This window comes from Daldinia vernicosa (assembly GCF_022497035.1).
Source record: "Daldinia vernicosa strain CBS 139.73 unplaced genomic scaffold F5Y00scaffold_63, whole genome shotgun sequence".
In the NCBI taxonomy this organism is placed as follows: domain Eukaryota; kingdom Fungi; phylum Ascomycota; class Sordariomycetes; order Xylariales; family Hypoxylaceae; genus Daldinia; species Daldinia vernicosa.
In genome coordinates, this window is record NW_025953979.1 from 70,669 (window position 1) to 83,309 (window position 12,641).

At 46.6% G+C, this 12,641-nt stretch overlaps 5 protein-coding genes across 5 annotated transcripts; 3 read left to right on the forward strand and 2 right to left on the reverse strand.

Annotated features, from left to right (window-relative positions):
- Positions 1-466: 466 nt before the first annotated feature.
- F5Y00DRAFT_265982 (uncharacterized protein) lies at positions 467-910 on the forward strand (the record flags this gene model as incomplete). Its single annotated transcript, XM_048011869.1, has 1 exon — positions 467-910. One exon carries the CDS (start codon positions 467-469, stop codon positions 908-910), a length of 444 nt encoding a protein of 147 aa, XP_047860945.1.
- An 893-nt stretch (positions 911-1,803) lies between these two features.
- F5Y00DRAFT_247405 (SAICAR synthase-like protein) lies at positions 1,804-5,733 on the reverse strand. Its single transcript, XM_048009273.1, has 3 exons — positions 4,274-5,733; positions 3,251-4,223; positions 1,804-3,186 (listed from the first exon to the last, which is right to left on the reverse strand). Exons 1-3 carry the CDS (start codon positions 5,455-5,457, stop codon positions 2,440-2,442), a joined length of 2,904 nt encoding a protein of 967 aa, XP_047860946.1. The 5' UTR covers positions 5,458-5,733; the 3' UTR covers positions 1,804-2,439.
- Positions 5,734-7,548: 1,815 nt separating this feature from the next.
- Positions 7,549-8,580, reverse strand: F5Y00DRAFT_183149 (cytochrome oxidase c subunit VIb-domain-containing protein). Its single transcript, XM_048005035.1, has 2 exons — positions 7,998-8,580; positions 7,549-7,897 (listed from the first exon to the last, which is right to left on the reverse strand). Exons 1-2 carry the CDS (start codon positions 8,235-8,237, stop codon positions 7,784-7,786), a joined length of 354 nt encoding a protein of 117 aa, XP_047860947.1. The 5' UTR covers positions 8,238-8,580; the 3' UTR covers positions 7,549-7,783.
- On the forward strand, positions 8,581-9,782 carry F5Y00DRAFT_183144 (integral membrane protein S linking to the trans Golgi network-domain-containing protein). The gene is made up of 2 exons (XM_048005034.1): positions 8,581-9,171; positions 9,230-9,782. The coding sequence occupies exons 1-2, from the start codon at positions 8,924-8,926 to the stop codon at positions 9,618-9,620; spliced, it is 639 nt and encodes a 212-aa protein (XP_047860948.1). The 5' UTR covers positions 8,581-8,923; the 3' UTR covers positions 9,621-9,782.
- A 658-nt stretch (positions 9,783-10,440) lies between these two features.
- Positions 10,441-12,031, forward strand: F5Y00DRAFT_265986 (Adenylosuccinate synthetase; the record flags this gene model as incomplete). The annotated part of the gene is made up of 6 exons (XM_048011870.1): positions 10,441-10,475; positions 10,549-10,559; positions 10,638-10,712; positions 10,783-10,813; positions 10,866-11,280; positions 11,324-12,031. 6 exons carry the CDS (start codon positions 10,441-10,443, stop codon positions 12,029-12,031), a joined length of 1,275 nt encoding a protein of 424 aa, XP_047860949.1.
- Between the last annotated feature and the right edge of the window lie 610 nt (positions 12,032-12,641).

Consider the following 12,641-nt stretch of genomic DNA (forward strand, 5'->3'; position numbering starts at 1 on the left):
TATCAAGACGCAAGTTGTACATCTGCATAAAGCTGTAAGAAGAGTGTGCCACAACGCAAAGTGTTTCCTAATCCCACCGATGACGTGATAATGATGATCCCCGTTTAATCGCTCCGGGACAGTGACTGATCTCGGTGACATCGTTATTCGCAGCTAGCGATTAGCTGATAACCTATTACCCCAAAGAGAAGAAGCAACATATAATGATGAAAATTCTAGCCATTGGCAGTAGTCCTGCGCCATTTTACCTCCGGAGATCTCTCTATAAGCACAACGCCACGCGGTGTTCAACGTTCTTATCCTGCGCTGTATGCTACCGTGTCATAACGTAAATGGCATAAAATGCCGAGCCCTCATAACTATAAAAGGGGAGGGATGAGTGCTCCTTTATGAACACCGAACCTTAGTCTACAAAACATAGAATATTTACGCAACCCAGCATCTTACCAGCTGAGACGGAACGAGCATGACTTATACCTTAATCGTACTGCTCCAGCGGAAAGAGGGTATATCCTCGTCCCAATTCCGCATGTATTATGACACTGTCCACGTCCCCCTCTTAAAATCGCTCTTTGGATCAACGATGCCTTCAACCCATACACGTTACTATATCTCTAGGGATACAAAATCCGAGCATGGGCATACTGATTCAACAACCCCGCCCGAAAGAACAACCCCAAACGAAGAGTTGCTTCCCACTATCATGCACTCGGGGAAATTAGCGGATATCCCGTTCGACTCGCTGACAGTAATGACCTGGGAGAGCAAGGAATCACGGGATGCATTTCTGAAAATCTTTTACAGCAAAAGCGTGGCTGAAAAGTTAGGCGAGGACGAAGAAAATTTTGCCGATCGGGAAAAGAGATTGATATTTTCAGTTGGAGATTCTACTACTACGATATTTGGATAAATATGTTGAGAGGAATTGCTATCTTGAGGTTATTGGTTGAACTTGGGTACCTAACTACCTAGGCAGTCTTTGATATTAACCTCATGGTTTTATCGAATGTTATTGTGATGATCGCCACGTCCCTGTTTTTCTAGATATTCGAGGCACACACTACTTGAAGTACGTAATTTTCCCGTGAGGCTTAAAATGGTGTTTAGTATTCATGTAAGATATATCAATTTGGGGTATCTATCTGCAAATCTATTACCCCTTATTCGTCGGGCTACGCTCCCCAATCCTCGTCCCCCACAGCTGTTTTCCGTAATGACCCCTCTTGGGTTGTACTTGTGTTCGATAGAAGGGCCTTTCATAATTGATACTATGGGAATCTTGCTATAAACCAGGCTGGTGGAAGTCCGCTTTATTTAGATACGCGGCTCTGCCTGATATCCACTCCGCCAGCTTTGGAACAAACATAGTGATAGCCTTCCCCTGGCTGATCACGTTGATATCAAAGTCGAAAGGGTCATAGGGTCCACAAGCTTATAAATTAGGATGGGGTACTGTATTGGTTGGCTAGGACTTCATACGTCGCTATGGCGCCACCAAAGAGACTATCTGGGGAGGAGGGGGAACGTATTGAGTCGTATTTCTCACCGTAAAAGCATATCCTGATGTAAAAACTTCTACCGCAAGTCTTACTTTCTCTAGACAGGCTGCGCTTTTAAACCCATAGCAATGGCCTAGTGTTAGATAGGTCCGAGTCTTCGTGGTTTAATAGAGTTATTTTCTCACTTCCTACCCGCACCCTTAAATAAAGCAGGGGAAATAAAAGGAGACAAATAACAACAGCACATCGGCCACTCAAAAAGCATAAGCTAAAGTACAATAAACATATCACAACTGCTAATAGATGGAACAACACTCCCTTTCATTTCTATAAACCTTCTAAAGAAATACTAAGCATCCAGCGACGGTGGACGAACGCGCCAAAGCCGTCGAGGTCTATGGTATTATACATATTGAATCCCAACACGCGGGGAAAAAAAACACCTGAAGACAAAAAATAAGTAATAGACGAATTGAAACAGCAGGCTCGTCAGATTCATGCAGTTTATGCAATGGTGGTATCATGTCTTTCTGTACAAACACAATGATATGCTCAGCAGCAAACAAAGGGAATAGGGGGGAAGGAACGCTCTCCCGTGCTCAAAAAAGCAGTCTGCCAAATGTAGAAAGGCTAATCAGTTGAAGCTCTCTTCTTCTGAAACAGTGATAATCGCACGAAAAAACCTACTCCGGCTTCTTCGTCTATAGGCCATCACTTCAACAAGGCTGATGATGGTTCCTCGACTCGTTTGTATTCCTTTTCTACTTCGGGCCTTCATCTTCGAATCGACCCAAAGCCGGATTTCTCATTAGGTTCCTCATCCTTTCAATATTAATTGCTGCTGGTCTTCGATATTCATGTTTCCAGTAAATGTAGTTAGTAATCCTTTGGCGCCTATCCCCAAAACGCCAGCACCCCAACATTCCTCGACATCAGACTCTTACCTGGGAACTGGCGGTAAGGCTTTTCCAAGGCTTTCGCGACTGAGCTTGCTCCTCAGATACCTGAACCCACCACTTACGCCACCCCTTTTTCGTTCGTCCTCGTATCCGGGCTCGGGCTCCAAGTAACTAGACTTCGGCGGTGTTGGTGGACCTCTACCCCCAATACCATGGGGACCCAAAGTAGTAAATCCATCCTGCCTTTCCGTTATCGATGGTGTGTAGGGCCGGGTTTCACTAGCGCTATCGCCCCGACTCCGCTCCCCCACCGAGCCCGCTTCCGCCGTCTCCTCAACGACGGGTAAAACAGCATGCGAGTTAGATCTCGCCCCTGGTGATACAGCGGTTGTAATCTTACGTTCCGGGACTTGTTCCTCTTTAGCAAGATCCTCCTCATTCTTAGTAGCCTTTTTCAGGGCCTTTTCTAAGGTAGGATTTGGCTCGGGTGAGTTCGGGCTTCTCATACCTGGCGGTGCGGGAGGTAAATACGACGGCACAGGCGGCGCACTACTGGATCCAGGTACCTGTAATGCTTCTTGATTGGTGCGCTCCATTTCGGCTGCAGCAAGCGCTGCGGCAGCTTCGCGATCGTGCGCATCCCTTGCGGCCTCTTCTGGAGACATTGTGATACCAGACATAAACTTGATGAACCGCTCGCCATACTCCTCAGGTGGGAGAGCAGAGATTTGGCTACGATCACTGGATAGGCCTTTCCAAAAGTGCTCTATCTTCTTGATAACACCATACTGTCGAAAAGTTAGCTGTGAATACAAGAGGGCACTAATAAATATAGATAGTATTGCAACTCACATGGGTCAAGCAGTCGATGACTCCAAGGTAGTAAACTTCTTCACCTGCAGTGTTGTCCTCGTGAGTTGCGCGTAAACCACCATCGTCACTGTAGAACATTCCACCTCGAGTGTGCCCCTCAGCTAACTCGTCCGGCATTCTACTGCTGGTTTGGCCTACGGGTACGGGTCGCTCAGCTTTAATCATTTGCCGTAACTCCCTCGCTTTGCGTGCATTTTCCAGCTTCGATGGCGTCCTCATGAGGACAGAGCTAGGGTCGAAACTTTCATCCGAAGGGTTATCTCCTCCAGGGTTAAATACCTGTAGAGTCTTGTCTCTAAGGTTTTCCTCATTTCCCTTTCGCAAGTCGTGGATGCCTATCAAAAGCGAGTAATCCATTATCTTCAGCTTCTGAAGGAGCCGAACGTCACGCTCCAACTGCTGCAAAAATAGCTGCTTCTTCTGTATTCCGAGCTCGAGATGCCGTTTCCGTCGAAGCCAGTTGAGGTCCTTCAATGTGGCGCGCGGATTTTTCTCGAGCTCTTCCTCTCGATAGTCTCGTCCTACCGTCGAACCCTTGAGGTCAAACGTTGTGTGAATATCACGGTGAGGAGGGAAGAGATTGTTCATGACAACAAAGTGAATCTTTTTCCCGTATGGCATTTTGACGCGGTGTAAGCCATAGAACTGGGATAAGAGGGTGTTCGGGTTCTCTGTAACGTGTTCATAGTAATCTTTCAAGACTTTCCGTAGAAATTTATGCTCTCCATGATGGATAGTCTTGATGATATACTTGTAGTCTCTTGAGAAGTAAAAGAAACTACCACTCTTTCCTGGAGAACCGAGTTCGGATAGGATATATTTGCCCGTAAGCGACATCAGGTAATCGGCGGGATCCAACCCAAAGAGCGCACGAAGATGCCGGAAAACCCAGGGCGCATAATCCTTAAACTTAAAGTCGTATTTTGCCGAGGGGACCAACTCATTACCCGCACTGCTCTAGTTAGTATATGGAACACAAGCTTAACTCTGGCGGAGACATACATGTCGAACGTCGATTTCTGCTTAGTTTCAAAGTCGGCATCGGTCAGGGGGCGATCGAGTTTGGCATTTGTACGCGAGACAGACACTCGAATACCTGTTAACATATTGTATGCTGTTGTCCAATTTGCGTGGTTCTCGTCGACCTTAGTTCCGACCAGAACTCTGTCATCATCCTCTTCTTGCTTCTTTTTCTTTGCCCGTTTTTGTCGGTATGCTTCAGCCCACCTCAACGCGTCGTCATCTGGTAGTACTTCGTCGCGAGGCACATCGGAGTGCAGGGAACGTGTATTCCGTCTTCCCAGATTAAGAGACCCTCGACGCTGCGATGACCCGGCCGCGGTAGGAGAAAACCTACCAGTAGCATATACCGTATCGTTACTATCCCTCGAACCTCGGCTTGGTTGAGCCCTAGGCACCTCCAGCGTGTGCCGATGTTTTAGACCAGTCGTCGGAGGTGGTTGCAGTGCCGAAGTCGATGAAGAGGCACCGGTCGGCGGATAGTGCGGAGGTGAAGAAAATCTCTGGGGCGATGGAGAAGTGCGTTGAGCTTGATCGAGATTAGAAGATGAAGGGTTATTAGGTAGCAGATAATTCGAAGTCGAATTCTCTTGTGATATAGAACCAATATTATTGCCGTAAATACAGTCTGCGCCTTGAAAATCGCCGTTATTTGACGACCTCCGTGGTAGTTCGATGGGATGTTGTGAAGAAGTGCGAGATTCCACCGAAGACCGCTTTATTTGGGATTCGGACGTATTTTTACGCTGGTTTTCAGGAGGCGGTGGCATGCCATTAGTAGTAGGTTGGCGCTCCGACGAGCTCCTTCCAGACAAAGGTCCTTTCATGTTTGAATAATACTTGGAGTCTTGGCCAGCCGAGGCCACGCCATTCACGTCTCTACCTGACCTGCCATTGGGCAGAGGTGTCATGCTGGAAGGGGGTAGCCCATCCGCGTTCATTCGTACCTGAGGGCCAGAGCTGTGTGATGAATGTGAAGATGAATTGTCGTCGAAGCTCTCATTCGCGTCAATTGCCGTAGACAACTGCCTTGGAAGAAAGGCTTCTTTAGGATCAGTTAGCTTGTGGAAATCGGGTTCGTGATCGTCTCTGAGATGGACGACGCCGGAGTTTTGATAATAAATGGGCGAGTTTTCGTCGTTTACGAACGTAGGCATATTTCGCATCCGCAGATTGGGCGTCGTTCGAGTGGGATTCCGAACGAATGCACCTGAAACCCTCACCCACGACCTAGTTGCCTTAAGACGTTAAGACGATGATTATTGCTGGTCGGGCGAGGGATACGCGGAGGGGACGATATAAGGAAAAATCGAAACAGATATTATTTGGCGAATATCCTCTGGTTTGATGTCGTCGTCGTCGCTGTAATTGGTATTTGGTGACACCAGAGGGATAGGGGGTGGGTTGAAGATGCGAGTGCAAGATTGTGTTGTCGTGTAAAGCGACAAAGTTGGCAGCTGAGTGGGTGGATACAGAGTACGGAGGTACAGAGTACGGAGGTTGTACGGAGGTACAGAGTACGGAGGTTGGGCACCATGCGACCCTATAATTGGCTAGATTAAACGTGGATAACGGCGAGTGGATACGTCCTTAATTGCATCGACTCAGCCACGACCCCCCGGAGCCTTGTCTTGCTTGTCTCGCATAAGTCAATGGAGAGGAATATTAATACCTTAATAAGGTCTAGCGTCGGTTATAAATATAAGTCGTTGGAATACATACGGTACCCAAATACGTATGTAGTATCTATGCTACAATAGTAAACATAGGTAGTTAGACTTAAAACTTATTTTCAAATATTGTTTTACATTAACAACGATAAATCTGTTTCCTAATGCCAATGCGATTCGACGTGACAGGTAATATTTACTTACATTAGGTATGTTTTAGTGTATCCACCACTTCTAAATCATACCTAATGGGGTTAGTTTACTCAAGTTTACTCAAGTATCCTGCAGAAATGCTGCGCTTCTCCTGTGTTATTGCATTAAGCATGCAGACGTGTCTTGCAGTGGCAGAGTGGCTCACGCGGAGAGAGAAGAAGAAAAAAATAAGCCCGGAAAACGCGATGTGGATATGCAGTATGCAGTATGTAATTGGGATCCATAACTGTCCCGCATACATAGTTGAGCTAGTGGACCCTGAGCCAAAAAGGAGGACAGAAGGACGCTACGGTTCGATAATCACAGCGATTTTTATCCATTTCGGTATACGGCATTATGTCATATTCAACGGAACTGACGCCCGTTTCTATGATTTTCTTTCTTTAATCTATTTTCCTCTCTGTCCATACGAGGGAATGAGTATCATCAAAGCTAGGTATCAATCAATCTCTTTTTTCCCCTCGTCTTGTATTGATTTATAAATGCGTCTCAGCGTCAGCTCTTGGATCCGTTTCATGCAATCTCAAAAATTGAAAATACCAAGGATTTAACTTGCCGACCTGCCGACTGGGCCCTGTTTACACAGTAGGAAGATTGGGACAGTCAGTTTAATGCGGCTCCAGCCACGATTTCTAAGGATTTTAATCAAATATTCAGCTCGACCGGGTGTAGCCCGGCATCCTCGGGTTCTCTGCCTCTCGCCAATTTCTTTGCCGACTCTCCGAGACAAGTCACCAACTTCTCCAACAATCTTCAACCTGTGATATGCTGCATCGTCAAAGAGAATATTAAAGCTGACGAATATACTGAAACTTACGCATCAGCCGTATTCAAGGCATTCATGCGCGTTTGATTTTTGGAGGTTATTCATATTATTCATAACATTTACACGGTACTATCTATACGTATAAGCCACATCTGTGCTGTAAAAAAGAAAAAAAAGAAAAAGCCTTTTTTTATTCGTCTCGAACAGCAAAACTCCACTCCATCTTATCATGGAGCCGACCTATCGAAACAACGTCGCTAGTCATCCTGTAGATCATGCCGGTCATACATAGAAAAAGGTATTGCGGTACGAAGACCCCGTTGTCATTGCCCCGAACCCCATATCGGGTAATGCTGGATACCTCCTCTCAATGTAGCCCGCAATTAGAAGCCCAGAGCCACAAACAAAAAGTTGACCAAAGCTCTGAGCTAGCGAATAATTTATTAGAAGGACATCTGAATCTAAAAATCGGTTGGTTGATACACGTCTCAACAGTGTATGTATGTCATAGCTTAGATCATCACTTTCGAGAGAAATTAACACGTGTATAACCCCACGATTAGTTTAGGAGTTGGGACGACACAAATTTTAGACGAGGCTTTGTAGAGATTGCTAAATCTTACAAACTCATCGGAGGCCTCGCGGCCTCCCGTGCCGGCAAAGAGCAAGTTCCATAGCTGCCGTGAGCCTGGCCCTTGACTCTTATATATGAATAGAAATCCAGTAGAAGGGAGAATATCAATGTGTATCCTTTTCCCAAGCCGTAACTCCTCTTAATGCCTTCGGATTATGTACACGACAATGCAGATTATATCCAACGTCTACCAGGTAAGAGCAGTTGCTTTATGTTCTCGTAGATCCTTCGACTACCATTTTATTTGCGCCCTCTTGTTGTAACTTTTCCAGTGTCTTCTTCTTTTGGTGCTCGGCAACTCGATATCGCTTGAAGTAAGTTACCTACAGATACGCAACGAAAGTATAGGTTAGCCATGGCCTAACTATATACTGCAATGCTCTATCAAGAGGTAGTTATAATAAAGGAGGTATAGGAACACACCCAGGCGCTGGCGCAGTTCTGTTCGAAATCCTTATTCTCCTGCCCACATTGCTTCTCGGCAATTTTCTTGCCGTCGCCGTTTAGCGAGTCGATAACATCGTGCTTGTCTAGACATCTGTAGAATTTGTCGCGCGCATCCCAACATATCTGCCGCTCTGTTCTATCTGGCGCACGCGCACCAGTGCGCACTTCCTCTTTGCGCTTCTCGTCGGCGGAACCGAATAAACCGAAGATGCCCATGGTAGATATCGGTAGATATTCAATGACGAGCAACAGAGGGTTAGATATGGGATTAAGAATTAAGAAGTTGTTGACACGGACTAGCCAGTCGTCTTTTCCGAATGACGTCGTCTTTTAGATTTGTGAAAAATAAAGTTCTGCGGGATGAGCTCGACTTATCGACGCTATCATATTGAAGCTACATGTATCAAGCTGGATGCCGATAGGTGAAGCCTTCTAATTATGTAATACATTTAAGTACCTAGGTAGGCTGCTAGGTACAATACCTAAGGTAGCCTGCTAGCCCAGTAAAGCTTGAAGATCACCCAACAACGCTTAGCGGCTCAGAATTAAAGTTAGATGAGCTGATGAGGAGCCCCTGCGTCACCTAACCTTCGTCAAAATTAATAATAGCCAAACCCAAATAATTCAACAATTTCGACAACGCCATTCTTCCTACGACTTAATACTTCTCACCTACATCATAACTGGTAATTTTACGTACCTAGGTAGTTATACAATAGATCGAGCCGCCGAAACTCCCATTTAGAAATGGTAGCCTTATAGCGCGACGTCGAAGCGAATAACATCCAACTTCCTTTCCATCCACTCATTCATACACTTTTGTTTTTTGGTACTATCAGACGAACGTTGCGCAGCGATACCGACCCCTTTCCCTCCGTTTACCTTTATTCCAGAACTCGAAAATGGCTAGACGGAGGAGACCTCCGCGGGCTGGCGCCGTGAACGAACTCCCCCCTCTACGAATCCTCGGCCAGATCGCGGCGCTGCAGAGCATATACTACGCGGCCGCGCTTGTCCTGATGCTCTTCACATCCCTAGTCGCCGGGACCCGGTTTAGCTTAGACTTAGTTTTCGGCTGGGCGGAACTGCGCGGCGACACGACGCAAGGGTGGTTGATGGGATTTATCTGGCTATGTTGCGCAGGCGCTGCGTTGGTGCCCCTCACCCTCGGATCTAGGCGGAATGGTACTAATAATATGACAATACAGTATAGTAGCTATGGTAGCTTTCATAGGCCGGTCGAAGCTCGTAATCGATTTTGCGCTTACCCTCCACTTCATCCACCTCGTCATCGTGACCTTTTATACGGGCTTCTTACCGCGAAACGTCGCCTGGTGGGCTACAGCGATACTTTCGAGCGCCATAACCGTCGTGGGAGGTACTTATGGCTGCCAGTGGAGGGAATTGCGGCCTATCACTTTTGGGGGTAACGCGAAGAATAATAATACGGAAGGCGGCGCCTCGGCTACGGCGCAGAACGGGGCTGCGGGAAATCAAGGAGACGAAGAGATGGGCTTCTCTAGGGGCCGCGGAAGGGGTAGAGGGAGAGATGGAGCTGGAGAGTACGAAATGGTTGGCATGAATGGCGATGGGAGTTGATAATGTTTTTATCCCCTTTGTGGGGTTTGTTGGTTTATAATCAGTTGGACTTGTATGAATACTGCATGCACGGCGTTGGTTCCTTCGAAGAATAAATGAGAGCCTCGAGGGTTGGGACTGCTTATGTTCCGTGCCATGATATTATATCTGGTTATGTTGGACAAGATTATAGACGAAGGGCATGACGTATATACACAGGGGCTTATAAGTACAGTATCTGTAAATACTTGCCCTTATCCGTCTCAACATGCAAGACCAAGCCTGGGCTCACTTCAAGGGTCTAAGATTAACCAGAAGTAGACCCGAACCTACGGAAAATTAGACATGTGCCTGAGTGTCGACCCAGAGCAACGGGTCCGTAGGTCTGCGAAGTATCCACTTGTCTCCGGTCTAGGTATTCCCCGTCCACTCAAATTTGAAGAATCATGTTTTACATTAACCCAACAAAAACAGGTGACGAAAAACTTTCCCCTTAGCTCAAGTCCAATAAATGCCGCTATTAAAAGCAGGGTAAATAGGAAATTTTCTATGAGTCGAGAATCTCGTTACCGTAGAAGCATCCGATGCGCTCTGGGTCGTAAACGGAAGATGGCCGGAGCCCGCCTATAACCGACGGTCTTATTGTTTGGATCATTTAGTTGAGGTCCTAGTAACTACCTCACGTAAAACCTATTACTAGAATATCCGTCTTAGTTCAATCGCCATTGCTATTATAAAAATATAAATACTTGAGATGTAAAGTCTATTTCGTCTGCCTGTTGTTGTTGTTGCTGTTCGTCTTCGTCCACGCGCCACGTTCTGTTAAAGAAACTTTCCCGCCATGGCTACGATTATATTGGGCGTTCAATGGGGAGAGTAAGAACTCCGCATTCTTGCTTTTATTATCTATTTATATCCTTATTGCTAATTCGTTTTATTATATATATAGTGAAGGAAAAGGTTAGTCGGCTGTTTAGTTACTGATCTACCCGTAAGACATCACCTAACAAGATGACTTTGTCATACGCCCCTTTCAAGGCAAGCTTTGCGATATTCTCAGCTCCGATGTTCAAATTTGCGCCCGAGCTACCGGCGGGAGAAACTGCGGTCACAGTAAGATGCCCCTATTGCCTTCTTTTCTAAAGATGAATGTGTATACTAATACATATACGGTCACCTATAGCTATCGTTGCTGCAGGGGTATCATACGACTTGTAAGTGTCACCTTTCACTCTATCTGCTTACAGTATTACTAACCATTTAAAGCCACATGCTACCATCAGGCCTGCTTCACCCGTCAACTACAAATATAATTGGACCTGGTGTTGTCCTACACGTGCCTACTTTCTTCTCCGAGCTCGCCAGCATCGAGGCGAAAGGAGTCGTAAATGCCCAACAGAGACTTAAGGTCTCAACGCGTTGCGCACTAAACCTCGATCTTCATGCAGTCGTGGATCGTCTTCACGAAGGGCAGCTTGGCAAGAAGAACATAGGTACCACAGGTAAAGGTATTGGCCCTGCTTACAGCTCTAAGGCCGATAGGAGTACCGTACTTCTCGGCGATCTTCTCGACGATGATGAATTCGGAGACCGAATCAGGGCAATGGAACGGGGTTACAAACTGAGATTCGGCGGGGACTTGGCCGGATACGACGTCGAGGCGGAAATCAAAAAGCTCGAGGTAAAGATACTGCCCCTTCGACCGTACTCTTCTAACCCCCCAGAACTTCCGTGAGAAACTCCGCCCCTTTTCCATAGACGACGTGGAATTCCTCGAGGAGGCCCAGGAAAAAGGACAAAAAATCCTCATCGAAGGCGCGCAATCAGCCCTCCTAGATAACACGTACGGAACCTGGCCCTATGTAACGTCGACAACCACCACTTTCGGCGGCGTAATGGCCGGGTTAAATCTCAACTACCGAAAGATAGATTCCGTCATCGGCGTCCTGAAAGCGTACTGCACGCGAGTCGGATCCGGCCCCTTCCCCACGGAAGACTTCGGCGACGTCGGCACCAAGCTCCAGGAAATCGGGCACGAGTTCGGCGTGACCACGGGACGCAGGCGCCGCTGCGGCTGGCTGGATCTAGTCTCGGCAAAGTACTCGAACAGCGTCAACCACTACGACTCGTTGAACCTGACCAAGCTCGACGTCCTCGATACGTTTGAAGAGATCCAGGTAGCGGTAGCTTACCGGCATCCCGATACCAAGGAGCTCATCAGAGGTTTCCCCGCCAGCGCGAAGCTCCTGTCTCGAGTCGAGGTTGTGTATAAGACCATGAAAGGCTGGAATGCCACGACGACCGGCACCAAGAAATTTGACCATCTGCCCAAGGAGGCCCAGGACTACGTCACGTTCATCGAAGACTTCCTCGGCGTCAAGATCAAGTGGATTGGGTGCGGACCCAAGCGAGAAGACATCCTAACTCGTTGATTCTCCAGCCACTCTGTTTTCTAGCATTACTTACCTACCTTAGGTACCTACCTATATAACCCGACATACTGTGGTTTATGGAGGATTAGGAGGTAGTGTCAGGTATTCCCCGACATAAACAGTAGTTTCCTCATCTAACTTACAGGCTTACTTGTGAAAAGTATTATTCTTATAGATTATTAACTGGCTAAACCTTCACAAGAAAATAGGATTGTGGAATTCTCTATCGGGAGAGCAAGTATTCTTATAGATCTGAGCCTAACAGCGAATTGACAGAGGGGCGAAAACTGGAGCGGTATTCGACTCGGTCGGAGCAACTCGAGATTGAGATCTTAGAGAGGTTTCTTAATTATTTACCTAGATAATAGAGAAGGTGTCTCAGTATTGATAGTTTTTGGTCCCGTTCATTACCCTAAATTTACGTGTGAGCAATAATAACCTTAAATGATGCCGACCAGCTAGGTAGAGTCAAACCCCTGAGCAAACAACTAACTTGGAGATTTAGTTCCATATAAGATAACTACCTAAGCGTAAGATCCAACATTTGACGAAAAGTTCTATTAGAACGACGATTCACTTAGGTACCTATGTAAAGCTTAATATGACATAT